The sequence below is a fragment of the Drosophila virilis genome, chromosome 3 (assembly GCF_030788295.1).
Source record: "Drosophila virilis strain 15010-1051.87 chromosome 3, Dvir_AGI_RSII-ME, whole genome shotgun sequence".
Classification (NCBI taxonomy): Eukaryota; Metazoa; Arthropoda; class Insecta; order Diptera; family Drosophilidae; genus Drosophila; species Drosophila virilis.
The window spans coordinates 23,335,363-23,359,135 of NC_091545.1; the positions used below are offsets into that span (position 1 = coordinate 23,335,363).

Consider the following 23,773-nt stretch of genomic DNA (forward strand, 5'->3'; position numbering starts at 1 on the left):
GTGTGTTGTGTGTGTGTGTTGTGTGTGTGTGTGTGTGTGTGTGTGTGCGCGGCTGCTATGCCATTCACTCTTCGTGGTGTGCGCAGAAACCAACCAATAGATAAAGATAAAATACTTCATAGTTGGTTTGTCCGTTTGGTTCGTTGACTTACAAATGCTTTGAAAATGTTGTCTCGTGGGTTTCTCACTTTTGTGTGTTTCAAGAGCAATAAATGTTCGCTAGTCGAATTGATCTGTGGGTCGATCAAGGTACAAAACAATAAATAATTACAGTGAAAACTCCGCTAACGGACAGCCTAGGTGGACAGCCAGCCAGCTTTTCTCGCAAATCATTATGAATAAGGCCATAGTCTATTAGGCAGACACTGCTCTTAAACGGACAAAAATTTAACGACAGCCAATAAATAGTCTAGTTATCTAGGAATATATATTTTATGGAAATTATTTTTCACTTCCTCGCCGAATCCAAGGCTTTATTTTCCACCCATTTTTCGCCAGCGGGTTCAACCATATTTACTTGTTTTTAGTTTAGTACTTATTAACTAAATTTCAAGCTAGTCAACTTGAGGTCAAGTTCCATAAGTGAGCAGGTGCTCTCAATAACTACTTTAAAACCTTCCAATTGTGTCAAAAGTCGACTTGCATATCGACAATAGATTTATAAGGCCTTATCCTCGGTTTGAAGCTTTAACCACTTGAGAATTATAGAAAACGAAATTTGTTATCTCTCGTGATCTGCGTAGCTCCCAGTTTAGATTTAAGCAAATGTTGAAAATGTAGGGTATTAATATTATTTATAGATTCCCATTAGCATCATCTTATAATTACCCAATTTCCAAGTATATAAAGAGCTGATGACTCTTAGCACATTGTTGTATGCCCTTCTGTTGCTTTTAAGCCAACTCATGACTCAATAAATCGTATGTTCGACAAACGTCAGAATTTCGCCAGCATTAACAATGACAACAACAATAATAATAATGTTAACAACAACAAAAGCCATTCGAGAATCGGAGCAGATTTCATTTCATTTTGACTGCAATTCGAGGGCATTTCAATTTTCATACTCATTCTGTTCTGATTCGCAACGCGTCACGATTGTATAATCGTGCCATTGTAGCACTTGCACAAGTGTGCGTGTATCTTGTGGTATCTGTGTATTGCACAAAGTATCTTTCGGATGCATTCGTCAGCGTTTCACACACTCGAAAGCAACAACAACAAACAATCTGTGACTGAAATGAAATTTCACAAACACAACCGGAGAAGAGTCAGAGGCAATTGACCGCTTGGCAAATACAAATCCTGATGACATTCACCCCGTTACGAGCGTCGAGCAAACAAAAAGCAACGCCAGCAACAACAGCAACAATAACAGAGACAACAGCATGAGAAACATGTGCAAAAGCACGAAAGAGAGCTTTGAGAGAGAAAAAAAAACAACACAGAGTGCAATAAGTACAAAGCAAAAGTGCAACTGTCAGTGGCGCAGCATAAGGGGGGGCTCCTCAAAGGGGGCAGAGAAATAAAATAAGCAGATTACACATTAATATAGATCTAGTTGGAGGTAGCTATATATCTATCTATCTGCCCATCTGCCCATACATAATTATGGTAATAAGAAAGCTTTTTCTCACACAATAATAAAAATAAAATCACGTCTCAACAAAAACTAAAAATATCGGTTTCTTACGGTAAAATAGTATTCATAGTTTAAACCTTTTACTTATTTCCAATCAAAGTTCAAAAAGTGCTTAAATAATATACAAAATATTTTGAAAAATTGAAACTGTCTCTTCTACAAAATTTCCTTATATTCTAAATTGAAATTATATTTTAAATAATTTACATATTCTCATATCGGAATTAGGAAATACTTAAAATATACACAAGTTATAAGGCATGCTTAGCTTTTCAACATTAATGTCTATTAGAGGCATTTCGAAAAGGTTGCGATTATAATTTTGAATATGTTTGAGCTACTTTAGTCTTCTCTAGCATATAATAGAGTTTCTTGATGCAAAAATGGCCCCTCTAAGCGCCGCCCAGGCAACTGCCTGCTTAGTCTCATTTCTCTCAAACTCTTTCGCACTGCCTCTTCCTTTCCATCTTTGCTGCTTTTCGACACTTTTTGTTGTTGTTGCTGTTTTTTTTTTTTGTTTGTTTGTTAATAAACTTGAAATTGCTTGGCTTAAACGCTTTCCGCAATGAGACCAAAAATAAAGAGGCACACAAAAAAAGGAACAAAAAGTTCTTTTCAACTTGTTGCTTCTCCTTCCTGCTCTTCTTCTTATTCTTCTACGTTGTTGTTGTTGCAGCCGAAAGGAAGCAATATTTTTGTCAGTTAACAATTTGAACTTGCTGCTGGCCCAGAACTTCGGGTTGCTCGGACTTCTTGTGCGGGGCATGCTTACATATTTCTTATGTGTGCCGTCCTCTGGCCTGATTGCCTGCACTCTTCTTCTTGGCGAGACGCACCTTTTGGGCCACACGCGCCCTTAATTGGCCGCCTCGCTGATGCCAATCTCAACGGCAACTGCATCTGCTTGCGTCAAGCTGTTTCTTGATCACATTTTTTGTGCTTGCATCAAAGTTTATATAGAGAATATTTGCGCAATTTTATGACATGTGAAACCTGTAAATATCAGATATATTCTATAAATTATATTTATCTGAATGTATATATTTTATAAATTGAAATCCTTCTGCTCTTTTTTTCATTCCTCAATATATAAAAGTGTGCCAACATTTTGACTTCTGCATCAGACTGTTTAAAAGACAATCTTTATCTTCTTTGTCTCTATTAAAAAAAGTATATATATAGCAATAGATGTGGAAAGTAGGAAATAGACATTATTGAAAGACTTTTCCCCATAATAACACAAAATACGAACTAACTCAATAATATAAAATAATTGAAATAAATAATAAAATGTTTAGTTTCAATTCGTATTTCTACAGCTTCTATTTTTTACAATATAACTTATAACAATTTGACAAACTAACTAAAATAAATAACAATTTTAAATATTTTAAACTTTAATATATATTGCAGGAAGGAATTCTTAAAAATAGAAAGTCTTGATATTTATTCCATGAAAAGGCCTTACCCCGAAAATTCTAGTAAATTTCCAAATTTTTTGTCAGACTGGTTAAATGTCTGCCTAAAAATAAACTTTAATTTTTTTGCACAGTTTTTTTGCTTTTGCGGCTAGCTTTTAAGCAGCTTGAGCCAAATACCGTTAATTGCCAGAGTGTAGAAAATGTTGCAGCTTGTCTGTTTTGGCCAAATTGTTTTGTTTACCAAAGAACTAATCAACCAGTCAAGAAGTCGAGGGCAACAGAAACAAAACTTAAACTTCATGTGGCAAAAACAATGCGCATTGCATAAGACGCAGAGCCCGAGCGGAGCCTAGGTTAGGTTCAAGACGCCCCCCTCCCACCCCCTCAAAGCCCCTGCTCACGCAGCTTTCTTCCGCTTACAGAAGAACACAAAAAAGAAAAGAAAAAAAAGTAGAAAGTCATTAAATAAGCAAACGTCGCAAAAAAAAGACAATAAGAAAGAAAGACAACAACTCGAAAAGAACCCAAAAACCGAACGAAAAAGAAAAAAAAAATCAAAAGTTGTAAACAAATATGAGCGTAAAAGAAAATGAAAATCCCGTCGCTGGTGTTACATCAATAGTGGCTGGGTACGTGTCTTTGCCACTCTTCCTCTCCCCCCCTCCCCCACCACTCTCTCTCCAACCTCTCCCTTTGCCCCGCTCTGACCGTTCATTCGAGTAGAATGTTCGCGCTGCCAGTGAACTTGTCCCAAATAAACAAAATTCCACCGGCCAAAGTCAGTTAGGTAATGTTGTTGTTCTGCTTCAGCCCCTGCCCCTTTCCCTACCTCTTTCCCTACTTCTTCTTTGTTGACTGGTTCTCTCTTATTTCTTTCTAGCCGCCATTTTCCTTGTTATTGTTAGCTATTATTGCGCTGGTTTCTATTTTTTTTTTTTTTTTTTTATTTCTTTCTTTTCATATACACATACTTTCAAAAGGTGTTGGGGGTTTATTTTTTATTTAGTTTTTTTTTTTTTTTTGTGTATTCTTTTTCTACTTGTGCTTTTTTTTCGCGGAACTTTAATGTCTAAGCTGTGTTTCTCGGACCTGATTGAGTCATTCGCGGGAATTATTTCAACAGCGCAAAGCTCATGATCTGAATACTTAAATGTCGCATCTAGCCCTAACTTCAGTTAGATACGTTTTTTAGCGAAGTAAACATCTTTGTCCCAAAGTCCCAAAATATATAGAGATTTCTGTGTGCGCATACAGTGAAAACTCTCTAGTCTGTCAGTCTGTCGAGTCTTCACTGTATTGGAAAACAAAGCAGAAAACATTTTTGAAAAATATCTCAAACTATTTTCTCACTCTCTTCTATAGTTTTTTGCTCTGCAGCTTTTCTACTCGTTTTATTTTTTTTAAAGAATTCTGACTTTTCTGTGCCTGCAGCTTGTGGCTTGCTGTCTTCTAGCTGCTGCCCCTTTTCAGGCGACTTTCACTGCCACCCACGGCATTTGCATGACCTCCAAAAATAAAAGAAAAACGTAAAACAAAAACAACAACAACTCGCAGTGGCAACGCAAACACTATCCAATTAGATGGCTTTAGTTGCTTTCCAGTCGTTGCACTCGCTCTATAAAGTTAATAAACTATAAATTACACTGAAAAATGCCGAAAAAAAAAAAAAAACTTTCACAAACTGATTGTGCGAATTGTTGTTGTTGTTGCGCCAATTTTCCCCCAGAGCGGCTTTGTGCAACACGTGGAAATTCCCAATTCCCGAACAGCCCGAAGAAAATCAACGATTTGGCAACGATTTGGCTCTCGACTCTCGGCTAGATGTCAGCCAACAATTTCACTTTGCCTGGGTTAAAGTCCTGCCGTTTCGGTGTCAGTCAACTTTCAAAGCTCTTGTTGCAGTTGCAGTTGTTGCAGTTGCAGTTGCAGTTGTTGTTGTTGTTGTTGTTGTTGTTGTTGCTGGACTCACTAGCATAGTTGCCCAGCAAACACACTCGAATGCTCCACTGAATGCAACGGCGCTCGAAAAGTGCAGCGACCTGCGTTCAACACACACGCTGCATACTGAATCATGCCCTAGCCCCTCCCCCCCCCCCTCTCTCTCTCTCTCTCTTCCCTCTGCCCATACACACACGCCCATTTGACAGCGTGGCAGCGTCATCAGCTGTTTGTTGGTGGCTGCCACACGACGCCACGCTGTTGCTGTTGCTGTTGCAGTTGCATGCCAGTTGCCAGTTGCTGTTGTTGCGCTATTTTGCATGCCCCAACCGAGGCCCACATGTGGTAGAAAGTTCCGTCGAATCGACCGACCGACTGGCAGGCAGGCTGACTGTCTGCCGCCTGGGCTGAGGTAGTAATGACCTCTTTGCACGGGGTGCTTGACTTATGCCTGGGCATGGATCGCATGACTCTTGTCGGATTTCGATTGAAAGTGCTTGCCGCCGAGTCGAACGTGTGGCGCTCTGTGCGGATCACTTAAGTTGCGCTTGGCTAACTTTAAGATATTCTTCAATTTAAACAGGCAACAAGGAAGAGCCCTTCGCCTAGTTTAAAGCTAACTCACCCAGATTCAAGTTTGATAAATGCCTTTTCTTTTGATTAGACTTGTAAAGAAATCAAAAGACAAACAGACAGAAGCACAGAAGGAACGAACTCAGCTATATGATATCGGCTGTTGATGCTGATCTAGAATGGGAAAACACTTAGTGGAGTCGGAGATGTGTCTTGTTTTATGCGGGGTATAAAAGGGATAAGGGTATATTAAATCCTAATCAAGTGTTAGATTTGGTTGAGAATATTTTGTGAGGGTTTTGTTTAGAGATGTTCAACTTGAAGCTTCATTCTTTTACCAATATATAGTAGTAAAATACCCTAGAAACTTTAGAAGAGTTCTTGCCAGACTGCACATCATCATATGGCAGCATGTGAAAACTCTTCCTGTTTCTCGAACTGTGCGAATATCTTGCGGTCTCACGTCATCTTTGGCATAACACCCGCCCTCTAATTTAATCGGCCTAGAGGCGATCAACAAGTTTAGACTCAGCACCTGTCTGCCAACGACCGCTCCGATCACCCTCCCCACTTTGCACACTTACCTGTCGGGCTGTTTGGCATTTGGCCCGCACGTTCTATGGCCGCGTACGCGTACATTAAACCCAGTCCACTTCCTAGTGAGGAGGGCACTGGCGCTACGTTTAGCTCGCATTCATAAATTATGGCAGCAAACATTAACAACAACAACAGCAACAGAAATTATGCTAAGCGCGTACAAAGTTCGCTCTTCTACATCTTCTTCTTCTCGTTGTTGTTGTTGTTGTTGTTGTCGTTGTCTTTCAAACAGGTTTCAAATTCCTGGCCAGTTGGTCGCGACTTTGCTCACCTGACAGCGCACCAAGCGAGGGCCATAGAACAAAGCCAAAGGGAGCCAATAAGAAGAAGAAGAAAAAAAACATTTCGGCAACGCCCGGACCCAGCTCCGACTCCGACTTCGAGTCCGACTTTGACTTTAACTCCGGAGCCGGCTCCAGATCGAGCCCAGTTTTGGCTTACTAATTATTATGCTAAGCTTGATATGAGCAGCGGGAAAGGGTTCATGCGAATTCAGACGATCACGTCGAGCCAAACGCATGTTGCTACAGCAGTAGTAGAAGAAGACGTACAATAAGAAGAGGAGGCACAGAAGAACAGTCCGTAGTGGAGCTGTAGGCTGAGGCTTTTTTTTGTTCTGGCCTCAGTCCCAGTCCCAGTCTCAGTCTCTCTCGGTCTCAGTCTTGCTTAATGGCGGTTAATGGAGGTCATTCACTTTCGCACGAATTGTAATTTTTGTGCTTTAAGTCAATTCCAGTTGCCAACTCAGCGCGCATTGGGTTTCATATGCCGCCTCCTCTCCTCCAGCGGTACCAGCTCTGTTCTTGCCACTTATATACACAAAATATCGCATAATCTTATTATGCTGCCCCCCGAAAATATCTGTGGTACGGCTTTTGATTTGCTTTTATATTTATTTCATTCTTGTTGTTTTTTTTTTTGTTAATTTTTTTCTTGTGGCCTGTTTGTTATTTTTATGGCTTTCCACACTTATTATGCCAAAGATATCAATCTCGTGCCCTCCTGCGCCAGCTGTCCGCAATGTGTCTCGATCTGCGAGTTCCTCTGTACTCAAGTGGCGAAAGTAACGCGCCACAGAATGGTAGTTAAAAGAACTCCAAGCAGTATGTAGCCCTTAAAAAGTAAGTTAGAATGAGTAAAATGTATTTAAGAGGCAGCAGGAAGCAAGCACATAGAGTATTAAGACCCAAAGTCGATCTTTATCTAGATGAACTCGAAAACTACAAGAGCTATAGACTTGAAATTTGAAATGTGCTTAAAGTATCTTCATAACTAAACACATTCCAAAACACAAATTCCTAGCTTTTATATTTCTCGAGATAATACAGATGGGCATATAGATAGATGGCTTATGCGCTGCAGAATGGTAGCTAAATAACTAAAAGGCGAAATTGATGTATATTTAGTTCAAAAATTAGATTAAAATGAGTAAAATGTATTTAATAGGCAGCAGGAAGCAAGCACATCGATTATATACATAGCTCATCTGTATGAACTCGATAACTACACGAGCTATTTACTTGAAATCGTAAATATGTTTATATTTTACTAATACCCGAACGCATTTCAAGACCCAAGTCTCTAGCTTTTATATTTCTCGAGATAATACAGATGGAAAGCTAGATAGATGGCTTATCTGGAACATCTGCCACTGATGACTGTAGCACTATTTGTGGCCACAACATTTGCTAAGCGAGTTTGCTTCCGCTTTGCTCAAAGGCCCAACGCGCAGGTTCCCAATCAATAAATCATAGCCATAGCATCCATTAACATAGGTCCAATCAACTACCGTTTGAATCTATTAAAATGCTAAAGCTATAATTTGGGCGCATGTCTCCTGCCGAATGCCAGCTAACCAAGTGCAAATTATCCATTAACTCTCCCAGATAGCCGACGATATTCAGCAGCCAGATGTTTAGACAGCGTTTGGACAGGGCGTCTTCCAGCAGGCCTCTCTAGGCAGGGCCGCTGACTTGCGGCCTGCGGCATGGCGTAATCATAGAAAGCACGTGCGGCAATTTCCAATTTTTGCAGTTGCAACTATTGCTGCTGCCGCTGGCCAAGTGCATTCAACTTGGCCAACTGTGCACATGCGTGGCCGTCCGACCAACTGACAAGTCAATAAACTCATTGCAAGCACGGTCTACCTCACTCTAGCTCGCTCTCTCTCACTCTCTCTCTCGCTCGCTCGCTCACACACTCTCTCTCTCTCTCTCGCTCGCTCTGCTGGCTGGCTTATCAGGCATACTAAGCACGATCTACGATCATTGGCACCAACGAGCAGCTAGCAACACTGGCAACGGGCAACTGGCAACAGGCAACACTGGCAGAACCAACACGGACTCAAACTGCAACTGCAACTGCAAATAGCCCTCAATAACAGTTACAAAACTGTATGCAGTCGTTAAAAGAGGCGGCGGCAGCGGCAGAGGCAGCGACAGCGACAGCAGCGCCAGCGTCGGGCGTCAATGTACGCAACTAGGCCTAGACCCAACACACACATAAATGCAAAACAACAACAACAACAACAACAGCAACGCATGTAAAAGAATGTGCAAGAAGAAAACTGCAGAAACACACATGCACACACAAACACACACACACGCACAAAAAGCAAAAACGAAGAGACGACTAAACTCAAAGGTGGGTTGGGGATGGATGTGGCGAACTGAAGTGGAATAAAGTTGTGGCCGTTGTCGTCGCCGCATCGAGTGCATTGCACTGCGAAAGGGTTAAAGACCCTCTCAGCGATCGGCGCCGCCGCGCACAGTGAAAATGTGTGCGAAGAAATGTGAGTGGAAAAATCCGAAGCGTTGCAGTTGCAGATACGAAAAACAACAAATCTGTGCAGCGGAAAAGCAAAAGTGCAGCAGCCCCCCATTAGAAACGAAGACAGGCCGAACCTACATCAACAAATGCCCAAACAGACACACACACACACACATGCACACATGCGCACACATGCACACTAAAGAGTCCAGCAATAGAGCGGCCAGCGAGAGCGATAGCGCGACCGAGAGAGTGCAATAGAGCTTTCGTTGAGTTGTTGTTGCTCGAGTGCAGTGGCTTTGAACTTCACACAGTTAACGGCAGTGCTGCTCGCTCAGTCGCAGTCAGAGTTGCTCTCTCGGCGCATGCTTTCTCGCTCGCTCACCCGTTGATAATTGCTGATGATTGCTTTGCTTTTGTTGTTATTGTTGTTGTTCTTCTTTTCTTTTCAATGTCGAGTTCGCTTTTCAAAACGGGGCATGTGCAAGAGATGCTATTGGGATAGATCATTGAACGTTCAATGAGAAGCGCGCGCATATATGCATGCGTATGTGTGTGTGTGAGCTAATGTGTGCGTGCGTGGGTCTCTGTGCCACACTCAAGTGGAGGCGTCTGCTGCAGCACTTTTGATTCATTTTCACTGCGACCGGGGCCAGGCCAGCATTTTCCACTGATAAGCCAGCCAGCGTCGGCGCAGCTCCATTGTATTAAATTGTGCTGCGCTTCCTGCCCTTGCATGTCCACTGATAATAACAATAACAATAACAATAGAGCGGGCGGCAGCGCAGAGAATTACGCCTGCATTTCTTTTTGATAAACGAGCAACGTCTCACTCCTATAATTATACAAACACGCTTGGGCCAAGAAGTTTTTCATTTAGACGGCGGAAAAACGAGTTCAAGTACATGGAATAGTTCTGGAAGATGCGGACAAAGAGAGCGATGAGAGCTAGAAATTCGAGAGAGATAGAGAGAGAGAGAGAGCGCACTTAAAAATTCTGCTAGAACTTTTCTATGAAAAAAAAGAATGTAGGATAAGCTGCAGAAAGAAGCGTCGAGAAGAATTGAAAGATACTTTCTCAAGCTGATCAGGAAGAGGCTGCTATTCAGGTTCTGATATACGCAAGTTAGCTCTAATACATACATATGTATATGTGTTTTCGTTTAATAGATAACTAAACAGATTTATAAGTCAGCAATAAACTATTCAAAAAGCAGTTCCACGGACTGCGAACGGATCAGGGTCAGAGCACAGCGCCGGGGCACAGAACCACAAAAATCATACATTTGACTTTTGTTTGCTTTAGAACTTAGCGAACCAATAAAAACAAATATAAAAAAAAAAATAATAATAATAATAAATAAATTAAAAGCGCAAAAGCAAATTTCACCGACCTTGGCTAATAAAGCTTTAGACGCGTTTGCTATGCGAAATGCCCGCTCAAGAAGAAGACAACAATAGGGCGCATCTAACTGCGTCTCGCTCAGACATTGTGTAATAGCCAAATGGGCGAAATTGCACGCGCTTCTTTTATTAGATAGTGCTGGGACCTTGAAAACTCTTATCGAATTTTCACCTTTTGCGAAAACTACAAAAACTCGACCATTGATAAGCCAAACTTAGCTGGCAAAACCCCAAAACGACTATCAGTTGCTCTACACAAATTGATGACTAGCTCGAATACTCTCACTTAATAAGCTGTGACTAGTATCGCATGCTCCGCTTCTCTCTTCTAGCCAGATAAGTTCGATTTGTAGGATATCTATTGAAGGTACTGCCGAGTCCGAAACTTGACTAGAGCTCCCAGCTATTTTCACCAATTTTTATCCTTACTTAAAAAGTTGTGACTAGTATCATATAGTCCGCTTCCCTCTTTTAACTAGATAAGTTCGATTTATAGGATATCTATTAAAGGTTTATAGGATATCTATTAACTTGACTAGAGCTCCCGAATATTTTCATCTATTTTTATCAGAGTGACGCGTTTCGCGTTTGTGTTTGCGGTTAAAATAAAAAAAAAAATAGATAAGCGCCCATCAGGAATTTGTTCTGCTGACCTTCATTTTTCGCTGCTGCTCGCTGATAACACCGATAACCGATAAGCGTGTGTGCGTGTGTGCGAATGTTTATTGTTAGTTAAGTTTTTCTAGGCACCCAATTGCCATTACGAAATTCTAATGCAAATGTTTATGCCGCGTCATATTTGTATTTACAATTCTTATAATATTATTACATCTTAAGAGATTAGAGCACATTTGTCCGAAAGCAAAGTCTCCAAATGCCATGGGGCCTACATGATTTATAGATATAGAGTTTTCTGGGAAATATACTTGACTTGCTTTGCTTTTCTTTCTTTCTATCTTTCTGCCATATGACAGCTGTTAGCTACTTTTCAGACAGACAGCTTCCGATCAATTGTTTCGTATTCCCAATTGCCCATATCTCAGCCTTGGAAAAGCATTTGACTTTTCCGATTCTCACACGCTTGATCTACGACTCTCGCTCTCCGCATGACATCATGAGTTCTCTGGACAGCCGAAAATTATGCGTAATCGCCAACCCTGCCAAAAAAAACCACATACACTTAACATCAAAATCTGGCAACATAAAAAAAGAGCCAAGCAAAAAAATAAATTGCCCGAGTACAATCGAAAAACTAAAGAACAAGAAAGCGCCGAAGTTTCGATACTCTCCCTCAGTTAAAAGCTAAAAAGCGATGAGTTAGAAAGAGGGAAGAGGGAGACAGTTTTGAAAGGGAACTTAGTTTAAGCTAAGAACTTTTCTAATTTATATTACTCTTCAATTTACTCTACTATTATTAGAAAAAGAGAGGAATATCATAAGGATCATAAGGCAGAGAGATATGGATAGACAACTAGGCTAAGAACTTCCTTTAGGAATACTTCTCTACGAATAGATAGATATGGAAGATAAGGAGATATGGATAATAAGTAAGCTAAAAACGTCATGAAGGCAACATAGTTAGCTAAGAACTTGTATTAATAATATAACTATTAAATTTAATTAAATATGATTTAAAAGGAAGCGGAATATGGAAGATAACCTTATTAAAATCTATAAATAATTTTAAACCAAATATAAATAGGAGCTTATATTATATTGTATTGATGTCGTTAAATGAGGTTTCCAGCGAGAACCAAATGCTAAATCTTCGTTTATGACAATATGCTGATCACTTTTGGTTAGGGTAAACGCACAAAACTAAACCGAGACAAAAAAATAACAAAATAAAATACAAACATTTTTTTATGCGTAAAGCGCAAAATTGTTGGCCTTCAAATTGACCGAGTTCATGAACACGCACACAACGTGGCACAGACGCGTCGGGCAGATGGACGGAGGGAGGGCAGATGGACGAAGGGGGCCACGCACCTTCTCATTGTGCGTTAATTATATAGTGAGAGCGAACGATATATGTATATTATAGTATGTGGATAAAACATAGAGCAGCTGGCTGATGTTCTAGAGGCGCCGCACTCAGAATTCGAACCAGTCAGCGGGTTCAAAAGTTGCGCAATCGCCGAAAACTGGTTTCTCAGTTCTAAGCTCAACGAAATTACTTGCCCAAATTGTTAACAAGTTATCAAGGAAGTTGATTTAGTCTCTTAATCACACAGTTTTGCCAAAAAAAAAAAAAATTAAATTAAATAAATAAATAATAAAAAAAAGCGACAAACTACCAAGGAAAAAGTCATCAAGAGTCGTTCAACTTGCGCGCAGAGCGCGGCCAACGCGTGTCACCGACAGAATCGAGAGTGTCAGCTGTGCGAGAGAGAGAGAGAGACAGAGAGATCGAGAGATAGAGAGAGAGAGAGGGTTTGAGACCGCAAAGTGGAAGGTCGCTCTGATTAAGCCGCAATCAAAAATAATGCTGACTGACTGTGGGCATAACCGATTAACGAGTTGGGGGCGAGATGATTTGCCATCGATTCAATATCATGTTCGCATTATATATATATATATATATATATGTATAGGGTTTGATAAACACTCGGAAAGTGTTGTAGGAATCTTTCGAATAGAACTTGTGCCAGAAATTAAATATTCTCTAATTGGAATTACTGAATTCACGATTTGTACTTGGAATTGGAAGATGAAGAGCATTATTTGCTTGAATCCAATTCATTAAAACTTAAATAAAAATCAATATAGAATAACATTAATTTAATTAAAATTAAATTAAAATTTAGTACATATATCCTTCAAGTAGGAAATAAAGTAAGATTATATGTGCTCAATTTAACACAAATATGTCTTGACCAACTTTAAAGAACAATTAATTGAATTTAAGTTCGATTTCTGAATTTAATCAAATTTCATATTCAGCCCAGGTCAAGAATATTATGATATTAATGGGATTATGTATCTAGATATAATTGATCGTATCCAAAAGTTATTGCGGAGAATAAATCCTATAGTATTAGTTATACAAATGTGTTTGCCGATCTGGAAGCTGATCGAGGTTAATCATAATATATGATAGAAAAGGGGTTTAAGGGAATTTATTATAGATCATTCTTTATCTATGGCTGATTCGAATAAACTCTCGCTGTTTTTAGCTCCCTCTCTCTCTCTCTCTCTCTCTCTCTCTCTCTCTCGCGCTCTCTATCTCGCATCTTTTATCTCTCTCTGGATGAATGGCCCTGTTTTAATTATCGGTCAACAGTTTTGTAGAGTTAACATCGATTCGTTTCTGCCTCGTCTCGTCCCTGCACTCTGAGGACTTTGATCAAAAGTTAATGCCACAGACAGGCAGGCCAACAGGCTGATAACCAAAAAAAAAAAAATTTATTGTTGCAAAACAAGAGCCCGGCCTATGTGGTATATCCATACGGAGTCGAGAAGCCAATGACATTTGGCTGGGGTGCATTCGCCTCGCCGATCGTCGAATGCATTGTTCATGACGCAGCCAAAAGCTGCTGCTGCTGCTCGCGCTGCTGTTGCCGTTGATCATGACGTTGCGAATTGTTGGAATCACTTGTAAACTCCCCTCAAATTGGCGCTTGTAAAAGCTGAAGAGCGGAGGAGAAGGCATGTGGAGGGAGGGTGATTGAGGAGCTAAGAGATTTAAATAATGCATGTTGTGCCGTGCGATCATGAAATTTAAATGCTTGGCTCAAGGCACTTGAAAGCCATCGACATCAGCTACCTAATTTCTTTTCGAGCGTCTTCCATTGAACTTGACCTCCACTTGAACCGAGGCTGATCCAGCCAGGTCTGCATTGCCCCTGGCTGTGTGTGTGTGCCAGTGTGTGTGTGTGTGTGTGTGGGGGCACTTTCGTTTTGTCTGCTCATTTATTTTTAAACGAACTTGTTATTATTGAAATTGCATTAATAAGGAAGTTAAATGTTTATTTTTGTACGGTCTGGACTGGTAAGAATTTTTAGTTGAGCTTCTTGCCGAACTGCTGCTTGTTGACATTATGTGTGAGATACTTTGGCACACATGCACGCATGTGAATCACACAGATTATCAAATTACACGAATGCAATACGATAATGAGTATCTGTCCCAGAGTATGTGTCACATCTAAACAGCATATCAACCTCTTCGTATCAAGTTGAGTTTATGAATGTATACATTGGGCTGGGCATATTAGCTGGAAACACACCCACAAATCGAATGAATATTCTTATTGTTTGTCGAAAATGCCATTAAACATAGATGCAGGGAAAAACAAATTCTTCACACCCCCGTCCATCCTGAAAATACCATAGCCAACAGACAAATGTGCCGAAAATATGTCGAGAAATAAAACTCGCCCGATGATGATATTTTTGTCTAAACTATCTCGTACAACTCCCACGCAAATGCTGACTAGAACAATGCGAGAGCGAGAGAGGCAAAGCGCCTTAACCTTGGTTGTCTGCGCGTGAGAGAGAGAGAGCGAGAGAAAGAGAGGGCGAGTGATCGTTCGATGTGGCCACACGTGGCATTTTCTCGTTTTGTATTTGAAGTTGGCTCCTACAGGAAACGATTTCCACATTGACCTAGGCAGGCCCAACGGGTTGATCGGCTCCCCAATCATGTATGTAAATATTTATTTACATTTTTCTTATTTTGTTGTTTTTGGTCTGTTAAATGTGTTTTGTTGCGACTCGAAATGTCAACGGCACGATGTCAATGACTGCAATGCAACGCTCGGGCCTGCATTGTGTTGTGATATAATTTTAATTATACACGCAACAAGTAGTAATTAAATAAATTGCATTTAATGAAAACAAAAATCGACAAAAAAAAAAAGCTGAAACGAAAAAGAAAACAGCATTTCACCGAGCGCATGAACTTGGATAAAGTTTTATTGAACTTTTCGAACGGAGCGCCATGAACTAGCTCATGTGAACCGCCCAGCATGATAATGATTATCATGTTGCTTGTGGCAATGGGCAGCATACGCGAACGGATTCATTGCTAAAAGAAGAGTACATTAACCGCTGAGCAGCGTTTACCTTGGGCCGGCTATCGGTTTGAGTCGCGACATGTGTTTCACTCGGCGAGCGGCAATCAGACCCGACTGCCTGCTGTTGCCAGGGTAGTTATGGGCCAGGCTGACAAATTGGGCGCTGGGGTGGCAAATCTATGTGCGTGTGTGTGTGTGTGTGTGTGTGTGTGTGTGTGTGTGTGTGTGTGGTTTTCTAAGCAACACCCTCACCTCAACTACATTAAGTGTACGTGCAGCAGTTGGATCACGCTCTCTCGCTGGCTTACTCTCTCACTCACACACACACACACACACACACGAAGACGGCTCGCTCATGTTGATGTTTTGATTGCTCGCGCTCTCCGCGCCGCCGCCACATGTTTTATTATTTTCAAGAGCACGTGAGCACGCAAGCACACAGCATGGCGCTCTCGCGCTCTCTCTCTCTCTCTCTCTCTCTGGTATCTGGCTCTCGCACACGCGCTCGCTCTCTCAGGGTCGAGCGTACGGCAACGACTGGCGGCCAAAAACTGAACAAGATCCAATGCGAATGTTGATTTTCCTTTCATTCAACGTCGAAACATCGCAGCGAACAGATCGTCGTTCCTCCGTCGCCGTCAACGTCGTCGTCGTCGCCTACTCCTCGCCTTTTTCGTGTTTCGCGTTGCGCATATCGGTTAAGTTTATTGAATTTAACAAATGAATATATTGAAAATTGTTTAACAAGCCAAGTGACAACTGCACAACTACAACAAATCAGCAAAGTATCTGCAGGATACGCCAAGTGTTTTGTGAGCTAAATGTGCATTAGCATCTATTTGTGGCAAGCGCCAGCTTCTAACAAGTGCACAAACAACAATATGACCGTTTAGGCCGCATATTTTAACCAAAAAAAAAAAAAAAAAAAAATAATCAATCAATATCTAGATAACAAGTGTGTGGAAGTTAGTCTTCCGATCCGTTTAACACAAAATGCTCATGTCCGCGGACAGTTCCGATTGTCAGCCCAGCAGCAGCGCCAACGAAGTCACCTCCATGGAATCGACAGGCGCCAAGACCTCGGTCATCTGCCTGGGCCAGCCCGCCCAGGTGGCGGCCAGCAGCACCACCAGCAATGCCCAGCTGCTGGTGGCCGGTCGCTCCCATCTGGAGAACGCGCTCAAATTGCCGCCCAATACGAGCGTCTCCACCTACTATCAGCACAGCAAACTAATTGTGGGCCAGCCCCAGCAGCAGGCACAACAGCAGCAGACACAGCAGCAGCAGCCCAGCGGCAGCGCCGTCATCTTCCAGACGGAATACCATCAGCGCCAGGTCGCACCTGTCACAGAATTGGATACTGTGCCGCCCGCAGGTGTGCCCATGGCCAGCAAAATGCCGCACAGCAATGTCATCTATGTGAACAAGTCCAGCTCCAGTGTGGTGGTCAGCACCACAGAGGCGCCACAGGGTCTGGGCCTGGGGCAGGCGCACTTTGAACAGTCGCCCCATCATGCCCAGCACATGGCCGCCATGTACCATCATCATCATCAACAACAGCAGCAGCAACAGCAGCAGCAGCAGCAGCAGCAGGCAGTTGAGGCTGGCTATGCGAGTGCTGCACATCATCATCATCATCATCATCTAACGGTTGCGCTGCCCGCTGGTCAGCCAAATGGCGCCATTGTGGTTATGCCCGCCGATTCGCGTCCACAGACGCCGGAATATATCAAATCCTACCCAGTTATGGATACAACTGTCGCCAGCTCGGTCAAAGGCGAGCCCGAGCTAAATATTGGTGAGTCGCTGAGCTCCAAGTTAACTTGCAATACAATACTGCGATGCTACAGTGTGCACTCGCTGGCGCGACCTAGCAGAAATAGTAAATAGATGCTGTTTTTCAGAATGAACCTTTTCCACTTAAAAAAAAAAACACTCTTAAATAGGGAAGCTTGAAAAGGAACCTAATCTAGCTATCATTTCGATAAGTAACAACTTTGAAAGTATTCTACTTCACGAGCGTTCACTGTACTTGAATAGAGTCCACCTTGGACTTTTGATTAATATTGCAATAGGCCTCAGCTATGAATCCGCTCGCAGTTGGCAACAAGTCGCTCGATCGTCGCGGAAGCATTTGGTTTTTTTTTTTTTTTTTGTCGGTGGGGGGCTAAGGCCTGATGGGTGTATTGACTTTTTGACGTCATCTTAATTAGCCAGTCAAGTAACGCTTCCGAATTTTTGCACTCAGTCAGTCGTTCACTCATTCACTCAGTCAACAAGGTCGTTCCGCGTACAATAAAAAAAAAAAAAAAACAAAAACAACCAGAAACAGAGCTCTGAAAATGTGCCTTGGGCCCAGATCGGAGTTCAATTAACTCGTTTCATATCTCTGCCGATGCGACAACGATAAAAATAACTGTACCAATGTCAGGAAAGGAGTTAATGCACTTTATGTCGGTTATCTACAAAGTAACCGGTCGCTCGAGAGCCTCGCTTATAAATCACCGATGTGCTTCAGGTTCAAGCGATGAGTCAAGGTAAATCCCTCCTCACCTTCCCCGTCCCCTTACAGGTTGACATTACGAACACCAGGGGCTATATTATGGGAAGTATCTTATTTATTATGCTTGAGCTGCAGTATGTCTGCTTGATATGCCAGCTTTTATTCAATTACATTCTCTCTAGGAAAGTCTTTTCAGAAAATTAGGAATATGTCTTACTTAAAATATCTCAAGAGGGCAACAACTTGTATATCTAATTTATTTGTTTTATTATCTGCTTTAGATAATCCTACAGCTTAGACTCAAATTTTAGGCTTAGCGATCTTCCTCCTTCAGCTTAGATTCGATTCGATCGATTCGAATTCTAGAGCCAATCAAAACTGTGGGCTCTTAACTTCGTCTTTATTATAGTCCTGCTAAATGCTGTCATATGAAGTCTTATATCTCTTATATCCTTTTGCTCGGAAAATTCGACAGCCAAGCACAAGTCATAAAATTATCTAGATATATTATACTAAACGATTTACTTTCGATTTTGGCTACGTTTCTTTATAAAAAGATTCGATACATGATTTTATAGGCTTTACATTTGAAAAATCCCAAAATGATTGGACTTTGAGCATTTCAGGATCTGAGCTCCTGGTGGCTTTCTTTCCATATCAATTCAGTTATCTGGATTGGCAGTCACATGAATTTCACGCCCTGTCAACGAAAGTGAAATTCGGCCCGCACCTAATGCCAAGAAATAATGTTTATATGTCGTCTATTATGCGTTTGCATATTGTTTTTTTTTCTTGTTGTTTTTGTTGTTGTTGTTTATTTTACAAACACTTATTTATTTATTTGTGTGTCTGTTGGCGTTGCATTTCTCCAAACAAAACGAAAAACTGGGCGACTGGGCGAATGCATTTGATATGCCAAAGAGCGCAAATCCAAGTTCATTGCTACCCAGCGTGCAGCTCTATGTGTGTGTGTGTGTGTGTGTGTGTGTGTGTGTGTGTGTGTGTGTGTGTGTGCTGGCTGTTGGCATTTGTAAATGCATCCGTTAGCCAAGTTTTTAATTTCAATTGCGAAAACGAAAGTGAAAAGCAAAACAGCGAATGCAACTGCAGAAATTCACTTTTAGTTTTCACTGCGCATGCGCAGTCAATTTATGGCCAAAACGCAGCTCAACTTCTCTTGAGAGTAGGTGCCAGCCCACCTTACCCCTACTGCAAACACCCGCCCGCCTTCCTAGCTGGCATTCGCGCTTAATTTAAATTCGCTGTCAAATTGTCTTTTGACATTTTTACATTGGCAACGTTGGCAATGACTCGTCCGGTCCGGTTCCCGGCCTGGTCCGGTCCGGTCCGGTCCCTGAGACGAACCCCGACAGCCGCTGCCCCCAAGCCCCCAAGCCCCCTACTCCCTACCACACACTGAACTGTTTGCCTTTGTTGAATGTCGGTGAAAGTCAATGCAGGCGTCGCAGCGCGTCGCCTCGCTACAATTGTGCAAAAGAAAAGTTATTTGCTTTGCAGTTTTTCGTTTCGTTTCGTTTGGTTTTTTTTTTTTTTATATTTTTCCTTTTCTATTTTTTAGAGTTTTGTTTTTCGTAGGCGGCGTTTGAACTTTTGCTTGGAAAGTTTTTCTTCGTCGGCGACGTTGTCGTCGTGTTTATTTTTATTGGCACAATTATTTGTGCATTTTAGAAATTTATTAAAACGTTCAAAGACCTCCCGATTCGGTCGCCGAGACGCCAAGCCGAGGGCTCGCGATCGGGCTCGTTTTGTAAAAGTGAAAATCATTAAAATCGAAAGTAAACCCCTATTTATTTTGTAATTACATGTAGTGTGCATTGTATCTTTGAGATACATTATGCTGGCAAATACTTTTACCTTAGACTAAAAGGTATTTGATATTTATGTTCAAGGTATGATAAGTTCTGAAGCTCTTGAGATCTGAGGAATATGTAGTGTACATTGTATCTTTGAGATACTTTGTGCTGGCAAATAATTTTAACTTAGACTAAAGAGCAGTTAATCTGGATCCACATGATCATTAGCTTAAATCCTTAACTCTAAGCTGATTACATTCGTGTATCTCAAATTATGAGGATTAGATCTTGAACTCAATGAAAAGTATCTTAACTAGCTCAAGGAATTAATCTTAAAGATTTGTGCTGTCAATATAACAGTATAATTGTTAATATAACAGCACAAATCTGTCAAAATAACAATATAACTGTCAGTATAACAATGTAAATGTCAATATACCAGCACAGATCTGTTATATTTATGCTCTTTAGTTCTTACAACTGTTCCAACTGCTTATAAATGAGGTTAAGAGTTAATTGTCAAGCGCACGAGCAGCTCTCGTGTTCATCTTCTCTACTCAATCTTCTCTTATAATTCTTGTTCTTAGTCCTTTGCATATAAATTCGAATTTCAAGCTGTTGTTTTATTAATACAACTGTTCTCCACTTGCCTTGACTCAAAATCTTCTTTATGGCAGCCCCCGAACAGTCTGTTCACCCTTTTGAAATGTCAACTCCGAGAAGACCACCCAAATGAATTCCTTAAATGATTCATGCACAACTCCAGCCACCCCCCCCCCCTCCACTCACCCCACGCACTCATTCGGTCTGTTCCCAATGTGGCGATCTGTTCCCACGCCCGAAGCCCAGCTCGTTCGTCAACCTTGCCAGCTGCTCCAGAAAGTGCAAGGCACCTAAAAAACAAATCAATATATATATGCATATGAGAATCAAGTCAATGCACGCATTTTGTGGATCGGTAAACGACCGATCATTAATTTGAATTAAATTAATAAAACGCTTCTGCGATTGCATAACCGATGCCGATGCCGATGCCGATGTCAAGAGAACGAACGGAACTGTGAACTGAACTGTGCTGAACCGAACCGCGTTCACGTTTACGGTTTTGCTCACATGTTTGCCGATTCAATGAACCAGCAGCAGCAGCCGAATGGGCGGCTGTGCACGCCCACTTTACAAGGTGCCGCATTTAAATTCGCGTGACCTCAGCTGCGTTTTTTGAACCCCATGCAAAAGTACGAGCAACATTTTTGTCAAAATTTTAATTTCAATGCACGATACGTTGAACTTGCGTCTGTTGCGGAAAAAAAAAATACAAAAACAAAAGCAAAAGCAACAAAACCTGTACGAACATTTCCGCATTGGCGCTGCGCGAGAGCGAGAACCGTTTGCATGCTCACGCTCTCCCGCTTGCACTCGCTGGCAACACGCGCTAAACTTTTATTTATTGATTTCGATTGGTGCGAGCGAGAGAGCGCGCGAGATACGAACAAAAAAAAATTTCAATGTCAAATTTTAATTTAGTTGAGTTTTTGACTCAGAACATTACCAATATGGCTCTCTCTCTCCCGCTCTGCCTCTCGCATTCAAACACACTCTTGTGTGTGTGTGTGTGCGTCTATTTGGCTTGTGCGTGTGCGTGTGTGTGTGTATTTCATATCAAGCGAGTCAGCCGAAAATTTTCGTCGAGCTGTCGGAATTAATTTGTTTGTATGCCATATGCATACATGCACACATAATATAAGCAAGCATACACACACACACACACACACACGCACACACAGGCGCATATTCTGTGCGTGTGTGAGCTATTGGGGCTGCTATTTGTTTGTTTGTTGTTCTTTTGGCGTATTTGCTAGCTGATAGTGCCGCCTGCCCAGCAGCAGCTGCGCACCCCTCGTCGCCCGCTGCACTCCATGTCTGACAATACGTGTGAAGTGAATGAAACTTTCAAGGTCGCCATTTGTGTGGCTGTGTGCGTGCGTGGTGCGTATTAGATAATACTTATACTTTTGTTTTTGCTCGACTATAGATTCTCGTGTATTGGCTGGCAAAAAAAAAAATTAAAAAAAAAAAGCTGCTAGCCATTGTCCTTGGCCAAAGCGTATTCTAGGCGATAATCCAAAACTTTTCGATTTGTATCTTTCCTCTAGCAGAGCCCACGAACCGGTTAATCAGCTTCTAGCCAAGCTCTGCTCTAAAAAAGAAAAAACGGTAAATTCGCTAAATACATATCGCTTAACCAAAATATTTATTTAAAGAACAACTTTGATCGACTTTTATAACTTGAAGTAATAGTTGTATATAAACTGGAACTCTAGAATTTCGAACCAGGAAGCATTCGATTTAGACCATAGCTAAATTTTCCTTCATTTAGTTACACAGACAACGGTTCATGAAAACTCGTCTTTCAGCTGTTTACAGTTACCTTTTGTTGTTATACATACATGTGTGTGTGTGTGTGTGTGTGTGTGTGTGTGCATGCGCCAATTTGTGCCTTATCAGTTCAGCTTAAACAAAAACAAATGTTTTTATTAGAAAAATGTCTAATTTTAAATACAAATTTTGATATTCAATAAATTAGTTTGCATATGAGATATAAATAGATAATTATGTGACAGGCAGTGCTCGTCATTTTAATACCCTGTACGCTGTGCTAGCAGCCACAAGAATACCCTATATTTGCCAGAGCTTCCCACTTAGTTACAATTCATATTTTTTTCATATTTCTATATGCACATTTACATTGTATACACTCTTTAATACCCTGCAACTAGGGTATTCAGCAGTCAGTAGCTCCCGTTCATACAGTTTTTTTTTTCCTTTGTGGCACATATTTAAAAATACACAAGTGAATGTGGGCGCAGAAAGAATTGCGCCTCTGCCCCCTTTGGCTGACTGCGCATACCCTGTAGACATATATTTATGATAATCTGAAAGGGGATTCTGTGCGGCAGCTGACGTCATCTGAGAATGCCAAAATGGTTTATATGGTTTATATATTTTTGGAAAACTTGCTTTGTAATTGATTCACAAGCGATTCTATAAACAAAGCAGCCGCAGCGACAAGGTCGATACTCGCCGTCCCCCCGCCCCGCCTTCCGCATTGCTAATCGGCGACACGTGTAATGGGCTGATAAACGCTTTGTGCGGTAATAGTGTAATATTAATAAAAAAGTCTAAAAAAAAAACGGAAAGGTGCTAAGGAAGCGGGCAAACAAGGTCTGATAGAGCGAGATAGGGAGAGCGGGAGAGAGAGAGAGCGGGAGAGAGAGAGAGACAGCCAAATACTTGACAATTATTGGCGAAATTCACTTATCAAAATGCACAGACAGAAGATAGTCGAAAGCTCAAAATTGATTTTGTAACATCTGGAATAATCAATTTATTTTTATAACAAGCGTTTGAACGTTTCGTAAGATCGAAGCTTAATGCAGATAAATAAATAGCAATCCGATCAACTATAAATGTTAGCTGTAATTGGAAACTGTTATTTAACGGTAGATACATATATATCTGATATTTGAATAACTATATGTATGTGCATACTAATATTGCTAAGTGTTGTTGTTATTCGATATTAAGCAGCTGCTTAACTGTTTTCAGCAATATCTGTTCCCATAAATGTTAACTCTAGTTAACCACAACATTCTGTTAAATGTTTTACTGTTTTTTCTTCTTCTTTTCTTGTAACGATCGATAAAGATTTCACACGCACGCAGGCACACAAGCAAGATCTTGTTGTTGCAGCAAAAGTGCAACGATCTGCAGTGCAAAATGTCAGTGAACTTGTCGAGACGACAACAACAAGCACAGACAACAACAACAACAACTACTACTACAACAACTGCAACAACTACAACAACAGCCAACTGCAAAGACTGCAGACGCAAAGCGTGTCTGGCACAGAGACACAAACAAGAAAACAGAAATATGTGTGCATGTGTGTGCGTGTGTGTGTGTCTGCGACGTCTTCGGCGAGCATGATCATGATCATGAACACGATAATGACGATCAGATAATGATGGCCATGGCAGCGCGCAGAGATCATGAGCATGCGAGCATTTTGCAATTGTTTTTGCTACGAATGCACG

At 41.2% G+C, this 23,773-nt stretch overlaps 1 protein-coding gene across 3 annotated transcripts in view; it reads left to right on the plus strand.

The window, feature by feature from the left end:
* The window catches only part of Eip75B (Ecdysone-induced protein 75B), a 105,981-nt gene that overhangs the window by 36,208 nt on the left and 46,000 nt on the right, over positions 1–23,773 (plus strand). The window contains exon 1 of one of the 3 annotated variants that reach the window (XM_015176031.3): positions 15,946–17,160. The exons of the other annotated variants lie outside the window; for them this stretch is intronic. Coding sequence (XP_015031517.1) covers positions 16,356–17,160 — 805 coding nt within the window. The 5' untranslated portion in view covers positions 15,946–16,355. Of the gene's footprint in view, positions 1–15,945; positions 17,161–23,773 lie in introns of those variants that run through there. 3 annotated transcript variants of the gene reach the window in all.